The 19,270-nt window shown below is 33.2% G+C and overlaps 2 protein-coding genes and 2 non-coding genes across 9 annotated transcripts; 2 read left to right on the forward strand and 2 right to left on the reverse strand.

Annotated features, from left to right (window-relative positions):
• Nucleotides 1–245: 245 nt before the first annotated feature.
• TRNAM-CAU (transfer RNA methionine (anticodon CAU)) lies at nucleotides 246–319 on the forward strand. The gene has a single exon. It is a non-coding gene; the product is annotated as a tRNA-Met (tRNA).
• Nucleotides 320–4,300: 3,981 nt separating this feature from the next.
• LOC128282739 (small nucleolar RNA R71) lies at nucleotides 4,301–4,408 on the forward strand. Its single transcript, XR_008273094.1, has one exon. It is a non-coding gene; the product is annotated as a small nucleolar RNA R71 (small nucleolar RNA).
• Nucleotides 4,409–9,329: 4,921 nt separating this feature from the next.
• Nucleotides 9,330–14,812, reverse strand: LOC108487427 (transcription factor GTE6-like). Of its 6 annotated transcripts, none has more exons than XM_053019729.1 (11): nucleotides 14,659–14,812; nucleotides 13,835–13,930; nucleotides 13,072–13,287; nucleotides 12,340–12,417; nucleotides 11,772–11,996; nucleotides 11,504–11,602; nucleotides 11,289–11,347; nucleotides 11,117–11,134; nucleotides 10,899–10,955; nucleotides 10,054–10,204; nucleotides 9,330–9,932 (listed from the first exon to the last, which is right to left on the reverse strand). In XM_053019729.1, exons 1-11 carry the CDS (start codon nucleotides 14,809–14,811, stop codon nucleotides 9,774–9,776), a joined length of 1,311 nt encoding a protein of 436 aa, XP_052875689.1. In that variant the 5' UTR covers nucleotide 14,812; the 3' UTR covers nucleotides 9,330–9,773. The 6 variants fall into 6 exon arrangements, with proteins under 6 accessions (XP_052875689.1, XP_052875691.1, XP_017647260.1 ...); XM_053019731.1 differs by having other exon boundaries at nucleotides 13,835–13,973; nucleotides 14,659–14,793; XM_017791771.2 differs by having other exon boundaries at nucleotides 14,570–14,781.
• Nucleotides 14,813–16,249: 1,437 nt separating this feature from the next.
• LOC108489362 (elongation factor 1-alpha-like) lies at nucleotides 16,250–18,836 on the reverse strand. The gene is made up of 3 exons (XM_017793868.2): nucleotides 18,687–18,836; nucleotides 17,450–17,924; nucleotides 16,250–17,365 (listed from the first exon to the last, which is right to left on the reverse strand). Exons 2-3 carry the CDS (start codon nucleotides 17,909–17,911, stop codon nucleotides 16,481–16,483), a joined length of 1,347 nt encoding a protein of 448 aa, XP_017649357.1. The 5' UTR covers nucleotides 17,912–17,924; nucleotides 18,687–18,836; the 3' UTR covers nucleotides 16,250–16,480.
• Between the last annotated feature and the right edge of the window lie 434 nt (nucleotides 18,837–19,270).

The raw sequence follows: 19,270 nt of genomic DNA on the forward strand, positions 1-19,270 counted from the left end.
CACGTTTAAGCATTTGCTTGTCCTCAAGCAAAATTCTCAACTCATAATCAAAATAAATTCTTCTCAACATTTGTAATTTCTATCGATAATATCTCAAAATAATTCATAGGTACTCTCTCAATTCGAAAATCCAGGATTTGAATTGATGTCCTTTCATTGATTCCTCCTAAATTGCATTGATTTATCCTAAAGATTTCATTTCAATTGGAATTTGGTTATTCACCATGTACGAGGATCCCCGCTAAGCATCCATGGCTGAATGGTTAAAGCGTCCAACTCATAATTGGCGAATTCGTAGGTTCAATTCCTACTGGATGCATGCCAATGGGACCCTCCAATAAGTCTATTGGAATTGGCTTTGTATCAATGGAATCTCATCATCTATACATAACGAATTGGTGTGGTATATTCATATCATAACATTCATACATTGAGAATTCAACTAAAAGAACATAAAAGTTTCAAACATTCCAAGTTGAGCATTTTATTCTGAAAACATAGGTGTTTCCCCTCATTTAAGTAATTACCTTCGACTCAGAATATCACAGAGTTTTACATCCTTACTAAAGATTCACTCAAATCACTCGAGGTGTTTAAGGACAATAAATGAAGCACTCAATAGTCAAGAATGAAAAGTCATTACCATAGGCTTGTATGAAAATCAAATCTCCACCACTGTAATTTAAGATGATACATCAATCAAAAGGTCTTTAGAGGGTTGTAATGAGGCTTGGTTTGGGGGTGTGGTCACAAGTTGAAAGAAAGGGTTAGAATCAGGATTGAATTAAAAAGTTGCTTAACTAGAAAAAGAGCTAATCATTACTTGCGTACAACAGGGCTTCGTTTCAGAATATGGACTTACATAGTGTTTTTTTTTTTTAAGAACAAGTTAACTAGATACAAAATATAATAAAACATAGCTAAGCAATTATTCCAACTCAGATTCTCAACAAAAATAGGGATCAAATTAATTTAGGGGATTTCAGCAATAATGGGTTAAGGGTTAATATTAAGGGTAATACAAGAAATGGCTTGTTGGCTCAATGGGGTTCACTAAGGGTTAATCGTGGAGGTAGGCTTTTCATGGCATGAGTGGGTTAATCCTAAGTGCCTTAATCGTTTTGACATATCAAATCAAATGGTGTGGTCTCGACATGCATAATCAAGCAAATTCTAGAATAACAGTTCAATACTGACGCACTCAAAATAATAATAAAAGTGAGCATGAAAGAATTAATAGATGCTCAAAAGGCTCAAAATTCTCACAAAAATTATGGCTTTTTTTTATGTTAAAAACTTGCGAATTCCAATTCAAAGTAATACCTAAACTTTAGAGGAACAACCTAAGATTTTAAATTCCTTAAAAATCAACTAATCATGCTTGATTCTCGAATGTCTTAAAGTTTAAACAATCAATGCATAATTGCCTATGTTTTAATTTAAGATATATCAATCAAAATCATAAATCAATCAAAATTTATCCTAAATATGATATGAGAGCTTTTCAAGAGAACAAGGCAATCATTCAGGGATTTTTCTGATAATGAAATAAATATCCCCCCACACTTAAGATGTAAATTGCCTTCAATGTACAAAGATAGATATTTAGAGTATAAGAATAAGAGAGGGAGAGAAGTGAAACTTCCTGTATTAAGAATGGATGATATTCTTGGATCGATGAGATTGAGTATTTGAAATAAATCTAGATGTCAAGCATGATTCTGAATGATAAAAAGAGAGTGAAGGGAATATTCTAATAGTGGTCACAAAGATAAGCCGTGTTTAAAAAGGGAAACAAATGAATCTTAAAAACTTAATGGGAGGAAAATAAAAGGATTATTCTAATTTCTCAAATGGCACGGCCGGTGCACACGCTCGTGTGGGTCGTGGCTCGGCCGTGTTTGTCGCGAATTAAGATGTCGTCACACGGCCTTCTAGCATGCCCGTGTGTATAGGCCGTGTTGCTACATGATTATGTTACACGATCGTGTATGATATGGTTCGCTTCACCCACGGTCGTGTAGCTCTGTGCACGCCCGTGTTATTTTGACAGTGTTGTCCACATGTACTAGACACGAGCGTGTCGCAGGCCCGTGTTTATTTGGCAGATTCAACCACGACCTTGTTCCATGACCGTGGCATTTTATTGTAGCCCGTGTTTTGGGAAATCTTTTACCCTATTTCGCACGGCCGTGTGCTCGGCCGTGTGGAGTTAGGAATCTGTGCTTCAAGTACTCTGTTAGTGACCGAAATGTTTAAAACTTGAAATTTAAATAATTTAAAATTGTTAGTATTCGGGTTGCTTCCCGAGAAGTGCTTGTTTATAGTCTAAGCTCGACTTACCTCTCCGTTGAATAATCATGGTGGTTTGAGGAGTTTATTCTCCTCATTCCTGCTATCAATCTCATCAAAATAAGGTTTTAAACGGGTGTTGTTTACCGTAAAAGTGCCGAACTTAGGATGACTTACCTCAACCGTACCGAATGGGAAAATGCTGAGTACCGTAAGAGGGATTTCTTCATTCGGTGTGGTAGTGACAATATGGGGATCTGCGACATCTAATAAAACTTTATCACTAACCTTAAGTTGATTTGGAGGGGTATTGGGCTTGTTCTGGCGTAGTTTTGGTTTATCGTTTGTTATCGGTTTATGTGTTCGCCATTCATCTAGCTCCTCTATTTGCAGCCTTCGTTCTTCATGAATAGATCCTTTACTATTGTTTGAGAGTGGCTCATGTACTTCCTTCAAACTTATCTCCTGCAAAGTGGGTGTATCATGTGGTCAGTTTTAATAGAATGGTTTAGACGATCACCTTCAATTTTCGATGTGTTGTCAGAATTGCGAGCTTGAAGGGTGAGTGTTTCATCTCCTACGTGAAGCGTGAGCTCACCTGTGCCAACATCAATAATTGTTTTAGCAGTTGCTAAAAAGGGTCTTTCTAGAATTAAAGGAGTGTCGCTATCCTACTCTATGTCTAAAACAATGAAGTCAACGGGAAATATAAATTTATTGATTTTTACTAGCACATCTTCAATAATACCCCTAGGAAATCTTATAGTTTTATCTGCTAGTTGAATGCTCATCCTAGTCTGTTTGGGTTTCTCGAGACCTAGTTGCTTAAACATTTTATAAGGCATGACGTTGATACTAGCCCCTAAATCAGCTAATGCATTATTAATATCTAAACTACCAATTAAGCAAGGAATCGTAAAACTCCCTGGATCTTTTAGTTTGTTCGGTAGCTTATTTTTCAGTATAGCTGAGCACACTACGTTTAGCTCCACATGCAACGCCTCGTCCAACTTTCGCTTATTTGCTAAAAGCTCTTTTAAGAATTTCATTGCGTTTGGCATCTGCGATAGGACTTCAATAAATGGTAAGTTGATATGTAATTTTTTTAAGAGTTTAAGGAATTTACCAAATTGTTCATCTAAACGATCTTTCATTGTCGCGTTGGGGTATTCGACATTCACCAATTTGTTTGTATTTTGATCTACCTCATCTTGACCTTTTCTTACCACTGTTTCTTTCCTCGGTTCTAGTTCAGGCTCAACAAATCCTTCTTCATCTATAATATTAATCACGTTGAGTTGTTCTCTTGGGTTAAGTTTAGTATTACTTGGCAAACTACCTTGTGGTCGTTCGAAGATTAATTTGGAAAACTGGCCTATCTAACTTTCGAGCCTTTGGATCGACGCTTGTTGATTTTGAAGTGCTATCTTGATATTCTAAAAATGAGTTTCTGACATCGATATAAACTTTGAGAGCATCTCTTCAAGGTTCGGCTTCTTTTCCTGTTAGTAAGGTGGTTGCTGGTAGCCAAGAGGCTGCTGTGGTATTTGATTTGCTTGGCCTCCCCACGAGAAATTGGGATGGTTCCTCTAACCTGCATTGTAAGTGTTACTATATAGATTGTTTTGAGATCGAGGATTATTACCCGTTATCCATGTTGTGGCCATAAGGTTGGTATTCTGAATGGTTTGTTCCACTTCCACTTGCTTCGCATTGCATCACTAGGTGAACTTGTGAAGAACTAAGAAAATCATCAATCTTTTTATTTAAGAGTTCTACCTGATTAGAGAGCATGGTGACCGAATCGATGTTATACACGCCGGCTGTTTTCGTTGGCTTTGTCCTCATGACTTGCCACTGATAATTATTTAGTGACATCTCCTCTATAAACTCATAAGCATCTTCAGGTGTTTTATTATTGATGGTTCTGCCAACAGCTACGTCAACCATTTGCCAAGTCGAAGGATTCAAACCATTGTGGAATGTTTGTACTTGGAGCCAAAGCAGTAACCCATGGTGAGGGCACCTTCTCAGTAAGTCCTTGTATCTCTCCCATGCATCGTAGAGTGTTTCTAAATCCATTTGCCACAAAAGAAGAGATATCATTACGTAATTTAGCCGTCTTAGCCAGTGAAAAATATTTTAGTAAGAATTTTTTGGTCATTTGTTCCCAAGTAGTAATTGACCCTCGTGGTAACGAGTTCAACCATTGTTTAGCTTTGTTCTTCAATGAAAAAAGGAATAACCGAAGGCGAATGGCATCATCAGAAACACCATTAATTTTAAATGTATCGCATAGTTCCAAGAAGTTGGCTAAATGAGCGTTAAGATCCTCATCCTGCAAACCATTAAACTGAACAAATTGTTATATCATTTGAATAGTGTTAGGTTTTAATTCAAAAGTATTTGCAGTACAATAGGTTTAACTATGCTTGATTCAGTTCCTGTTAAAGAAGGTTTAGCATAATCATACATAGTGCGTGGAGCAGGATTTTGACTAGCCGCAATTGCAGGAAGTAGCTGATTGTCTTGGTTTTCAGCCATCTCTTTGGTTGGAGGTTGAGTATTGTCTTCTTGCTCGTTTTTTGTATATCGTAAGCTTCACCTTATTTCTCTTTGATTTCTGCGAACTGTACGATCGATTTTTTCGTCAAAAAGTAATGGTCCTGACGGGTTTCTTCTAGTCATAAACTATAAAAACCTGCCAAGAGAAGGAAAAAGTAAATTAATAAAAAATAATAAAAAATTAAATTAAATTGTAAGAAAAATAAATGGCTAAAGTAATAAAAATTGAGTGTTCCTAATATTTTAGTTCCCCGGCAACGGCTCCAAAAACTTGATCGCGTGATTTCGTGACAGATTTTAAATATTTATAATTACTCGTTCTTGAACTAACTATTATCGCGATGAAGGCAAGCATACCTATCGAACAGTAATATAGTTTTAGCAAGACCGGATTGTCGAACCCAAAGGAACTAAAAGTACTAGGAATGACTGTCTTTTTATTATCTAGCCTAAGAATAAATAGGTTTTTTGTTTTAATTAACTAATTGTCTAAACTAAGAACTCACAGAAAAAAGAATTGAGGAATTGCTTTTGGGAGAAAATCGATTGACTTAAGACAATACCTAAGGAAAAATCCACCTAGACTTTACTTGTTATTCTGGCTCCGAATTGGACAATTTACTCATTTAGATGGTTCCGTAGAGATCCCTAAGTTATGTTATTATCCCTATTCAAGACTAATAACGTCTAATCTCTAGATTGAATAACCAAGACTTTTCTCTAATTAACATTCTAGGGTTGCATTAACTTGATTTATAGATCCTCTTATTAGGTTTCACCCTAATCCGGCAAAATCTTGTCACCCTATGTCTAGGCGCGCAATCAACTCCGCTTAATATGAAAAATGTACTCTTAGACAGGGTCTATTCCTCCTCTGAATAAGAGTTTATCTTGAATCAGTACCTGGGATATCAAAACAAGAATTAAGAACACATAATTAAGAACAAGTTAAATATTTATCATACGATTCAGAAAATAATAACAAGATTCATCTTAGGTTTCATTCCCCTTAGGTATTTAGGGGATTTAGTTCATAACTGAATAAGAAAATATCTCAGAATAATAAAGAATACAAAACATAAAGAAAAACCCAAAACTCTTGAAGGGGAATTAAGGAGAGATCTTCAGTCTTGATGATGAATCCGGCTTCTGAGATGGATCAATCGGCTTCCTTGGAGTAATTCCTTACTCCCTCCTCTCTGTGTGTGTTTCCTTCCTCCTATAGGGTGTATTTATAGGATTTGGAATGCTTAAAAGCCCTCAAAATTAGCCTTTTCTGAATTGGACTCAACTTGGGCTCAGCAGGGACACGCCCGTGTGACACGCCCGTGTTCGATTACTTCAGGCCGTGCTCGAGCCTGCCAAATTAACACGGCCATGTGGTCTGCCCATGTGAGGAGGTCCAGGCCGTGTTGATTTCGTACTTTGGCCCATTTTCTCCGTTTTTTGGCCCGTTTCTCATTCCTTTTGCTCTCCTATACTATCCTAAGTATAAAACATGAATTTAAAGCATTAGGAGCCTCGAATTCACCAATTCTAATGGGAAATCATCCATAAAATGCATTGAACATGGAGTAAAAATATGTATAAATTACATTTTATCAATAAACACATATATGACATGATTTTCTAATTTGTTTTCATATAAATTACTTTAATAAATATTTTCCTATTTTGCCCTTTTATAAACAATTATAAATTCACCTAACACGTGCCTTATATGTCCATTCAAACTTCCAACAGTCAAATAACCATATAAGGACCTTTCCTCTAGAAAGCCAACTCAAATAAGCACTTAAACATCTAGCACACAGTTTTTATATTTTATGTGATTAGGTCCTTTTTGCAAATTAAGCACACAAACAGTTAAATTTTCGCACGAAATTTTCACACTTATCAATTTACGTATCATAGACACAGAAATTAATATTAAAAATATTTTTCTAACTCGAATTTGTGGTCCCGAAACCACTATCCCGACTAAGGTCAAAACCGGACTGTAACAATTTGTCTAGGGTGTTACAGAAAATTTATTTAAATTTTAGAAAAAAATATAAAAATTATTGTAAAAAAATAAAAAAAAATTAAACATTTTTAAAAAAATCATAAAAATTATAAGACATAAAAATTATAATTTAATCATCTTAAACATAAAAAAATGATGGTATCGCCTAAATGACTCGTGATTACGCCCCCCATGACCATATGTTTAAGCCGTTATTCAACGGTAGGGCATGATTGGCAAGGTTCAGTCTAGGTCCTTTGAAAACTTTAGCGAGAACAAGTTGGAAACAAGCATCTTGAGACCTAGGTTGAAGCCTACCAAGCATGTCTTATCATTTTAACGACTTAAAGTATGGTCACAATGAGGAGTAATCACATGTTATTTACACGATGTCACTGTGTTTTTAATGTTTGCAATTATTAAATTATAAATTATAAATTATAAATATCTTATAATTTAATGATTTTAATAAATTTTTATATTTTATAATATTTTTATTCTTTTAATATTTTTATACTTTTGTATTTTTTTCTAAATTTTTAATAAAAATTAAATATTTTTATTTTTCTATATTTTTTATCATTTTATTGCTTTTAATATTTTTTTATCTTTTTTCTATGTGTGACAACCACATCGTGACACATGGCAAAGACTATACTATAAATTTTATGAAATGTAGTAAATTACAAGGACAAGGAAAAATTTTATGATTTTTATAATTTTTTCCTATACTTTATAATAATTTTATATATTTGTAATAATTTTTATATTTTCTATTTTAATATTTTTTCTAATTTTAATAAATCTTAAATGTTTTCTAGTTTTTTTTTATCATTTCCTACCGTAAGTCACATGACATTAATAGAAAAGGGAAAAAAAAGGTCCAAAGGCCTTTTTCAATATGTTTTGGGTCAAAAGCTTGACCCATATTTTAAATAGACCTTGAATGTTGAAGCCCGAGTTCGACCCATATTCAAGTGCTCAATTGAATGCAAAAAAAAAGAGTAAGAACTTAATTTTGTGTGTGTGTGTTTTTTTTTAAAGTTTGAGAGCTTTTTACACTCTTAAACCAAAAATCAATTAAGCACCTTGTTGAAAATTGCACTAAATTGAATCTGTTAAGTACTGGTGTGGCAAGTGACATGGCAAGTTGATGTGGCGATGGACTTGGAAAATGGGGACATGGTAGCTGACATTGAAAAATGATGACATGAAGAACTTAATTGATTTTTCTATTATTTTATGAGTGCTTAGTTGATTGTTTAAGTAAAAAAGTCAAAATTTAAAATTCTAATTTAAAAAAATATAAATTATAAATATATTATTAGGAATCTATAAAATATTAAAAATTATAGAAAAAATTTAAATTTTATTAGGGTTTAAGGTTTAATTGATTATTCGTTTCATTGTTTTTGAATCAGCCCATGAACACTTCTATTAATCACTCACCTTAAGCCATCAAGTAATGAACCAATCAACACTCAAACTCTTTACTTGACATGATTGGCACCCTACACAAGTCCGATCGTCATCACATTTCAATCTCCCCATTTCTTTATTACGAAACCAAAGACTTCAAACTAGTAAAGTAACAAAAATTTTTTAATAATTTTTATTTTATAAAATTTTATTAATTTTTATTTTATAAAATTTTATTAATTTTTAATATCTTTTGTAATTTCAATAATTTTCTATAGCTTATTTATAGTGTTTTTACTTTTTAATAATTTCTAAAATTTTTATAATATTTTTATTATAGATTATAATATTTTAATGATGTTTCAATATTTTTATGATTTTATATTATTTTAATAAATTTTTTTGAAAATTAGACTTAAATAATCCCTTGTGAAATAATAAAATCAATTAAACCTTTGTAAAAAAATCAATTAATCTCTTCACTGTCATTATTTTTCATGACAAATAGCTATATTAGTTATCGCCTTAGCTTGCCATTAATGAATTTAATAGGCTCAATTGGATATAAATCATGATTCGAAGACTAAATTGAGTATATTCTTCAATGAATGACTTAATTAAATTCGTTTAATTATTTTTAAAGTGCTTATTTGATATTTTAGCCCTCGATTTTTTTCAAGAGAACAAAATTTAAGTTCAGTTTAAATAATTGCATCATTAAATCAAATGTTTGATGCAAAGTCAAAGCTAGAAAATGAATATTTTGATTCCTATAAATGACAAATGGCATAACATTACATCCATGAGGAATTATTGAATTTGAATTTTTTATAACATATTGTATTTGAATTATATTATTATCATTTACAAAGAACTAATTTACATTACCTTATTTTGTTTTGAGCAAGAAAATAAGGAAATAATAAATCAATCTTAATTCGTGGCAAAAAACATTACAATGAGATAATAAAATTAATTATATAATATGATACCTAATATAAAGATTAACAACGCACAACCATATATGCCACATTGTGTTACGTGGGCATTTGTGTCACCATGACTTCCATTTATATATATATATATAATACTCGTCTAGTGTTCCAATACATACATCGTAGAGAGATCTACAAGGTATCAGAGCCACCTATAACATCAATATTAAGTTATATCTATAGCAAATAATTTAAGACATGTCGCATCCATATCTAATACTTGTCTAGTGTTCTATACATACATCGTAGGGAAATCTGCAAGGTATCAGAGTCACCTACAACATTAATGTCTGGTTATATTTATGGCGAACAGTCCAATTGTTAAAGCTAAATGCAATAGAGTCTGTTATCGAGCCGAAGCCGAGATAGTCTCACTGCCTAACTGTTTTTTTTTTTTTTTAGTTTTAGTTTCAGACATGTTTTCTAAGAGTTAATTGTTATGCACGCAATATAGCCATTGATAGAATCTTATGTTGCACTCGTCCAATGTGATGTGATCAAGAGGAAGGCTTTTTACTCTTTTTCTTGACGGTTTGTGCAATAGCATCACAAATCTCTTTCTTCCGTTTCTTCTTCTTGTTGCCAGCCGTACTCTTATCACAACCTTCGAAAACATCCTTTACAAAAAAGTTTAACCTCCATAGGGTGGATTCACTCTGCATACGGAATAAAGTACAATCAAACAAGTCAGTACTAGAGCAGTTGGTTGAGCAGAGATTGAATAAGAATCAAAAAGAGAATTATGAAAAGAAAGCAATTATCAAGTTCAAATATAACCTGAGCATCAATGTCGATCTCCACCTCTTCAGCCATTGCTTGAAGCCCTGGATTACTTTGAGCAATAATCTCCAATGCCTTATTAAGATCCTCTGTAGACAATCTGGCTATGGCAGCCCCCAGATTTCTTTTATCTTTGGTTGACATTTTCCTAAAACAGCAATTTCGAAATTAGGTTCATTGTTCCTGAAAGAAAATAAAATATCATTCAAATTGAAAACCAAATTACATAAGGCTATGTTACTCCAGCTCTTCATTCTTTCTGAAGTAATCATGTATGACACCCAAATTCGAGAATTATATGGAAGCTCATGTATGACACCCAAATTTGAGAATTATATGGAAACGAGCATAAAGGCATGATCCTCCAAATATATCAAAAAACGTACTCATGTTGAACACATTACAGTACACCCAAATTCGAGAATTATATGGAAACGAGCATAGAGGCATTATCCTCCAAATATATCAAAAAACATACTCATGTTGAACACATTACAGTATCTGACACTTAACCACAAACTCAACCCAAGGCCTAAACCAGGTTCCTTTAATTTTTATTTCAAAAACCAAACTTGTAATGACAATCCAAAGCTTGCATTAAGTTCTAACAAAATGAAACTGGAGTTTCCAGAGTTCAAAGTTTTCTCTATGACATCAAATATTCATGGAGTATGCTAGCTAATAGTACATAACACTCAACCTAAAGATGGAAATTATAGGCTTAAAGGAAAAATAAGAAGAAGACTACATTCATAAACAACAAATTCTACTATTCAACAGGCATGTTATTCATTTTTCTTGAGATATAACTGTTAGCCTATTCTTCAGTTTTCTTGAAGTACCTATGTTCAACACCCATATCCGAGGCATGTTTAGACATGGATGTAGAGATAACAACTCTGCAAAGACCTCCAAATACATGGAAAAACTTTAAAGAATTGAACATATCCATGTAGGACACATATAGAATTGAACATATCCATGTAGGACACATATATGTATCTGATACCCAAACCAGAATCCAAGTAATAGAACTCATCAAAATGATTGTTGATCTAACCTGTCAATAAAAAAACAACTAACACATGCACCCAAGATAGTTGCATGTGCTATGTAAGTAGTTGTTAGACTCAAATAAGATAAATACACATCACACTAAATAAATAGCATTCAGCATTCAACTTCTAAGGTAACAATATTCACTTTGCCATGCATAAATTAGTAAACCACACCTGCACTTTTGAACAACGGTTTCTCTGAGCTGTTCCAGATGTGTATCAACCTCATAAAGCTGAAAAAAGTTAGGTCTCTGTAAATATCCTGATGATTGAACTACTGAATGACCATTGGAAAATCAATTACAACAATCTGGAAGATATCAAGCAATTGAGACAAATATGTCTATGTAGTTATTTGCATTTCAAAACGGTTGCGGAATTTAGTATACCTCATTAGATATTGCCTGAACCTTTTTGGCATGAGAAGCCTCTCGTACAAGCTGCATATTTAACTGTGCTTCTGCCTCCTCCTCTTCACGTCTTTTCTCCTACGAGCACAAAATTATAAGTTCTTCTTTTAACTTGAAAACGCAGGAATAAAAGATGGAAATAATTTACTATTCTCATTGAGCAAAAGAAATACTACTGAACCCAGTGAAGTTATGAAATACAAGCCATGAATCCAAAGAAGAGAGGATCATGTCGAGATAGTGTTACCTCTTCGGTAACTTTGGGAAGAAGAAGCTGCCACTTCTCCTCAAATTTTTCCAGCAAAGTTTTGGCCATTAGATGAACATCACTTCCTTCCTCGTTGTATTTCATTGCATTATCAAAAACCAATCTTACATCAGCACATATAGCTCGAACATTTTTATATCCAGTACCATCCTTAGCCTCCATTTGGTTTTTTATTGTACCAAGGTCCATTGGCTTTTCAATAACCTAGTGAAGGAAACATAATTAATCAATAAATTGTAGGAAACCATTTCCAAAACCGTGTAGTAAGATTCAGATAAACACCAATTATACGTACAGCAATATTTACCGTTAGATTCTACAGCCTGTTGTGCCTATAAAAAGGACGCTAAATTTTGCGTGTGATCGCTCAAGTAATCACAGTGTTACCTCAAGAAGTTATCAGATTTGGTATGCATTCCTAGATTATGCCCACCAGATTCCTCAACTCAAACAGGATAGATAACAGGTAAATGGAAAGTTATGACTTTATATCTGGAAAACTGCAAGGAAACTAAAAAGAAAAATGCATTAATTCAATACCAGTTACCTTGTAATAGTCATGTAAACCAAGACCTTTGACATCTACCGGTTGCATAAACGGCCATGCCCACTTGTGCTGTGAGATCTGGAAGAATGAAAACATGCATTACCAAGATATGATTGCAACTTATCACTTACCAGAAGAATCGATAATATTGCTGTTTTTATCCTATAATTGCTCTAATTATGAGATTATCACATGACAGAGTTAACAAGCACATTTCCATAAAAGGCTTAACTCCTTTCATAATTTTTTTACGTAAGCGCGGAGACAATTTTTATGCAATCGATAAAAGCAAAAACAGCAGTCTTGAACTATATCACAAAAGAAACTCAAAACAACAAAAGAAAAGAAACATGTATAGACAAATTAATAATGTCGTGAATTGGGAAAATTATTATATTTTATTATATCATATCCCAATGTATTAGATGCTTACTCACTCAGTTTACATGTAGGACATATGAAAGACGAGAGCTGCCCATTCAAGAATCTTAAAGACTTAAACCAAAACATTGAGTTAACCATAAATGCTTGACTTCAAATTACCACTATTATTTCCAAATGATTCTATACCAACATTCTACTTAGTTAAAGGCCCAAAACTTAAAGAAGTGCAGCGTCCAAAGAAGAATATGCTAGGCAGAAAGCATAAAGCCGAGAGCATCTGATTAAGATGACAGTTACATTATAAGGTATCTATAAGCAAACGTGTAGTTGCTGAGAACAAGTGATTACCTGACGCAATATTGTTCCAAACTGGCGCATAAGCTCTTGCATTCGCTTTGCAGCAGCTGATTCCCGTTGGGATGCATCTTGCTGCTGCTTTTTAATGCTTGGAACATGCCTTCCCTTGTCTTGTTCCTCTCGAATGGAGTTACCTTTAGAACTGCTCTTTTTCTTTTTATTGGCATTCAAGTAGAACTGTTCAACTTCGTTCACTTTTTTCTCAAGCTACAAGAACAGCACATTAAAAATTGTCACTTATTTTCCAAAAAAAATTTTGGAAACTGAAATCCTGAAACAGATCCAATAAATACTGAAGCATCCACTTTTTCTGAAACTAAAGCACTATGATCAGTATCTTTGTAACAACCTTTCTGGGACTGGAAATAGTCAAAGGATGTAATATGGACCTAATATGAGTCATATAAGAATATACCCCTTGCCTATTCATTGTATGAGTCCTATTTATAAGGTTAAAATCCTATTGAACAGGTTAAATTGATACCATTCTATGTAGTTCTTATAAGTAACCATATCCCACGTCTGACACATTCAAACATGCGCATAGGAGATAGATCATCCAAATAAATGAAAAAAAACACTTAAAATATACAGTCTTTTTTAACAAAGTTAAAAACACTTAAAATCTACAGTTACACCCTGAGTCAAAGTAACAAAGTTACCAGGGCTTCCTTGCCATTAAGCCGCGATACCAATAAATACAATTATACAGTCTTTTTTAACTACAAGTTTGTAAGTTATCAGTTTAACTTACCTTATCAACCTTTTGAAAGATTTCATCAACACGACATCTGAACTGATCCACTTCAGCAATATCCGGAGTTGACATCGTTACCGTTTCCATTTGATTCTTGAAATGAAGGTGGAAAAGAAAAACAGTGAATGTCATACAACTGTTAAGATCATAAACATTCAGTAAGAATAAATGTCTCCGTAAAGATGCTATGAGGGGGGGGGGAGGGGGAAAGCATATACAAACAGAAAATCCTAAAGAAAGCAGGAAGAATTGACTAAAACTGTCATATTTTTCAAGAACTACATATTCAAACTTGACAGAAAACTAGTTTCAAATTGGGATAGCAGTTAAATGAAGATAATATAGTAGATTTTTTTTTCCATAAAAAGCAAAATTCAACTAAGTCTAATGAATCTTCTGAACTCAATCAGTTAAGTTCATTGTTTTTATGTTTCTTCCTTAAAACCCCAAAAAGTGATAATTTTTCCATTTCACTGAAAAAGTAACGAAGGACTAAACAAGTAAAGAAAGAACCCAGAAAACTGGTCAAATTTATTAATTTTTTTTTCTGGAAGGAATTCAATAAAAAAACTTGAAAAACAAAGGTTTTAAGTAAACCCCATTTGATTGAATCAGCCTAAAATAACATTTCCAAAAAAATTGAAGGCATGAAACAAAGAACAGGTGGAAACACATTCAAATACTTATACATTATGCATAAAAATACGTAGAAATGTAGAAGAAAGAAGTTACCAGAGAAGAGAATAGAAAAGTTGAAGTGAGAGAAAAGGAAAAATGGGTTCAAGAAGTTAGATAATTTGAAAGGAACAGGAAGTTTTTACGTGTCGGACACCCCGTTTCACTGCTCCAGTGCCTGCTCTGAAGTCTAATGCTCTGCTTCGCCTTTCATTTTTTTGTTTTTTTTTTTTGTCTGGACAAGAGGAACGAGCGACGTCGTATTCTTTTATGGTTACTTCATTGACTGTGCTAGACATCTATTACGGTTACCTCCCACAGTTAAATAGAATTTTAAATTTTTAATAATTTATTTAATTTCAGAATCGAAAATAAATAGTCTCATTTAAGTTTAACCATTGGTATAATTTTTTAAAAATAATTAAATTTTTATAGATATCTATTTAATACGATTTTAATCTATGTTACTCTTATTCTTTATTATTAATATTGTATATAATATTTAATATTGAATTTTACTTTAATATTTTTTCATATTTTCTTATATCGATTTTTTACTTTGATATTTAAATATATTTTTTTATTATGATACTTATATAATTTTATCAGTGGTTGTTATCAATTTACTTCGGATAGACACACTGTGCTTATTAAAATGTGGCACATGGCTTTTTATATTTGGTAAATTATTAAAAATCATATATAACATATAAATAATTTAAAATTAATTTAAAATTTTCTAAAATATATAAATCTAAAATCCAAAGGTATATAAAATTTAAAATAAATATATATATATATATATATATATAAATTCTAGATAAATTATAATGGTTTTATTTTTATTTTTTCAAAACACCTCAAAAATATTTTTAAAAATTCTAAAAATAATCAAAAATAAAAAAATAAAATAGTGCTTAAACTTTAAAAATTACAAGCAAATACTAAAATACATAACTTTTGAAATTTCGTAATAAATTTTAAAAAAGTTTGCAAAATACTTCAATATATATGTAATTTCTATAAAAATCTTAAAATTTTAAAAATATTAAAATTTAAAAGAAAATTCAGTCAATAACTGATCAATCCCGGTTAACAATAGGTCAATGACTGTTAGGATAAGGATAAAAATAAATTTTTGAGAAATTAACGAAGGTTTCAAGACATGCATCAATGTCATTTTCTTCAATATTCTATTTGCCCTCGTCTATATTATGGTGTGAAAAAGAGTTTCTGACAAATGAAACTTCGAGTATACAATGAAACTTAATAATTATCTATGTTCTGTACTAACAATAAAAATCTACTGAACAGCGAGAGAAACATAACAAGTATACAAATGTCTATAAAAAAAATTACAGTAATTTTATTATTTAACTATAAAAGTTTTTAAATGAACTCAAATAACCTGGTTAATTTTTTTCCCTTTTCCTTTAAATGGACAGATTGATGATGTGATAATTTTAAAATTAAAATAATAACATATTTAATCTCAAATAATTATAGATTTTATCAATTTCATCATGGTACAATTTTTTTAAAGGAGGAAGGTGATACAATTAAGTGCTAAAACAGCGATAAAAATTGATAGTAGACAAAAGAAAAACAGAAACAGGTTATAGACTTGGATAATATAAAAGGTTTAGATAGAACATTTGAGTGAAGGAAAGGAGCCCAGGAAAAGAGGTAAAACTCCAGGACCACTTTGGTCGAAAAATGGGAACAAAAAATATCAAGTTTATAGCTCAATAAGGCATAATAATATTAATGATGACACACTATGGACTCCAAAGATAAACCTCACCACCGCCTATCAAGAACCCAGTTCTGGGAACAATATCCAGGAGATGACGGTGAACCATTAAAACATGTAACTAAACGTCCAGTGATGGACCTACTAACATGAACCAAAATTTTATTGTAGTAACCATGATAAACTTTTGTTGAATCAACAAAATCCCCTGAGGTTCACTTGCCCTTCTTGGCAGCAGACTTGGTCACCTTGGCTCCAGTTGGGTCCTTCTTCTCCACACTCTTGATTACACCAACAGCAACAGTCTGTCTCATGTCCCTAACGGCAAAACGTCCAAGTGGAGGGTACGCGGAGAAGGTTTCCACAACCATGGGCTTGGTCGGAACCATCTTAATCATACCAGCATCACCATTCTTCAAGAACTTAGGCTCCTTCTCAAGCTCCTTACCAGATCGCCTGTCAATCTTGGTCAAGAGCTCTGCAAACTTGACAGCAATATGGGAGGTGTGGCAATCGAGGACCGGTGCATAGCCATTTCCAATCTGGCCTGGGTGGTTCATGATGATAACTTGGGAGGTGAAGTTGGCAGCCTCCTTGGCAGGATCATCCTTGGAGTTGGAGGCAACAAATCCACGCTTGAGATCCTTGACAGCAACATTCTTCACATTGAACCCAACATTGTCACCAGGAAGAGCCTCTTGAAGAGCTTCATGATGCATCTCAACAGACTTAACTTCAGTGGTCAATCCAGAAGGTCCAAATGTAACAACCATTCCAGGCTTAAGGGTACCGGTTTCAACACGACCCACCGGGACAGTTCCAATACCACCGATCTTGTAGACATCCTGAAGTGGGAGACGGAGGGGCTTGTCAGAGGGTCTCTTGGGCTCATTGATCTGGTCAAGAGCCTCAAGGAGGGTTGGACCCTTGTACCAATCGAGGTTGGTGGACCTCTCAATCATGTTGTCACCCTCAAAACCAGATATGGGGACGAATGGAATCTTCTCAGGGTTGTAACCAACCTTCTTCAGGTAGGAAGAAACTTCCTTAACAATTTCATCATACCTTGCTTTTGAGTACTTGGGGGTTGTGGCATCCATCTATACAGAATTAACAGAATAATTTGCAACAAAACCAATCAAATTATAAAACATCATATTTGGGAAAATGAAGCAAAATTCAACCTTGTTGCAGCAGCAAATCATTTGCTTGACACCAAGAGTGAAGGCAAGGAGAGCATGCTCACGGGTCTGCCCATCCTTGGAAATACCAGCTTCAAAACCTCCAGTTGTGGAGTCAATGATAAGGACAGCACAGTCAGCTTGAGAAGTACCCGTAATCATATTCTTAATGAAGTCACGATGTCCAGGAGCATCAATGACAGTGCAGTAGTACTTGGTTGTCTCAAACTTCCACAAGGCAATATCAATGGTGATACCACGCTCACGCTCAGCCTTCAACTTGTCGAGTACCCAGGCATACTTGAATGACCTTTTGTTCATCTCAGCAGCTTCCTTCTCAAACCTCTCAATCACACGCTTGTCAATACCTCCAAGCTTGTAGATCAAGTGACCCGTTGTGGTTGACTTCCCAGAGTCAACATGGCCAATGACAACAATGTTGATGTGAACCTTCTCCTTACCCATTATGTAGTATTAACTAGGAACAGTTAGAACATAAAAAAAAGAAGAAGGTTAAAACCAAATCCTGTACAAACAACCAGCAGGAAGAGCAACAAGAAAAGCAAAGAACATGTGAACCAGTTCAGACTTTTATCACCTACCCCTTAACATCATGAGTTTAAAACTGAAGAGAAGATAAACATTAACATGAGTTCTAACATCTTAGTTCCATATTCTTCACGCTTTCTAAGTTAAAAACAAGTAGCAAATACAATAATCGAGCAAAAGCGAACGTGCTTTTTGATTTTTCCTTTCTTTTTAATAGTTCCTTCCATTAACAGTTTTAGAAATCAAACTACTATACATGCAATTATTTTACTTCAAAATAAAATAAAATCCTAAAAAAATTATTTGAAATACAAACCCAGCCATTTTATTGTATATAATATACATAAATCATACTTATATAATATACATAATCCATACTAAAAATATATCTATAACAAAATAAAAATAAAAACAACGACCTCGAAACAATTCACATAAAAAGAGCAGATCTATTATCATCTAATAACAACATATCAGAGTCGAAATACAACAAAAATGAAACAAAACAAAAACAATTTCATCGAGAAAAAAATCAGCCAACAGACCTTAGAAATTATAATTAATATGGAAATAAGACCTTAATCAGGAATTAAAGCAAATGAATCAAAATCAGAAAACACAGAACAATAAATTAATCAATCACGACAGAAATGAAAACGAATTTAAATAATTCAGGATCTGAATGCCAAACCTTTCAAAAAAGAGAGACTTGAAGCTAAAACAGTACAACCTAACGGCTCGGAGAAAGGGAGATAACCAGAGAGTATAGGTTTTGGAGCGAGCTTCTCGTTCTATTTTATAGTCAAGTTTTCCTACTTTATCTTTCCTAAAATACCCTTTATGAGATTTGTTTTGACAGGTAAATTCTTCGATTTCTTAGTTAAGGGTGGCTTCATGTACACGTGCTTGAAGTATCGCGTGATTTAAACAGGCCATCGTTATTGGTAAGGTGTTTTTACGCGCTTAATTTGAGAATGGCATTTGACTTTGATTTCAGGTGCGGGTTGTATTTAGATAAAAATGATTCAGATATGTCGTAATAGGGCATAGGCAAGGAGTTCTTTTTTACTAAACAACTCTCCAAAGCTTGGGGAGAAAGAAAAGAGAGGTCTCGAGAATAATTGGGAATATTTTCATTTTTAACCTTCTTCTATTTTGGTATTTATATTTTTTAATCAATTTTGCTATTTAAGTTTGATAATTAAGTTTATTTTAATCTTTAAATTTAGATTTTCTCAATATTCAATAATGTGGCATTTTGAGTTTGTGACACAT

The sequence above is a fragment of the Gossypium arboreum genome, chromosome 10 (assembly GCF_025698485.1).
Source record: "Gossypium arboreum isolate Shixiya-1 chromosome 10, ASM2569848v2, whole genome shotgun sequence".
NCBI classification, from domain to species: domain Eukaryota; kingdom Viridiplantae; phylum Streptophyta; class Magnoliopsida; order Malvales; family Malvaceae; genus Gossypium; species Gossypium arboreum.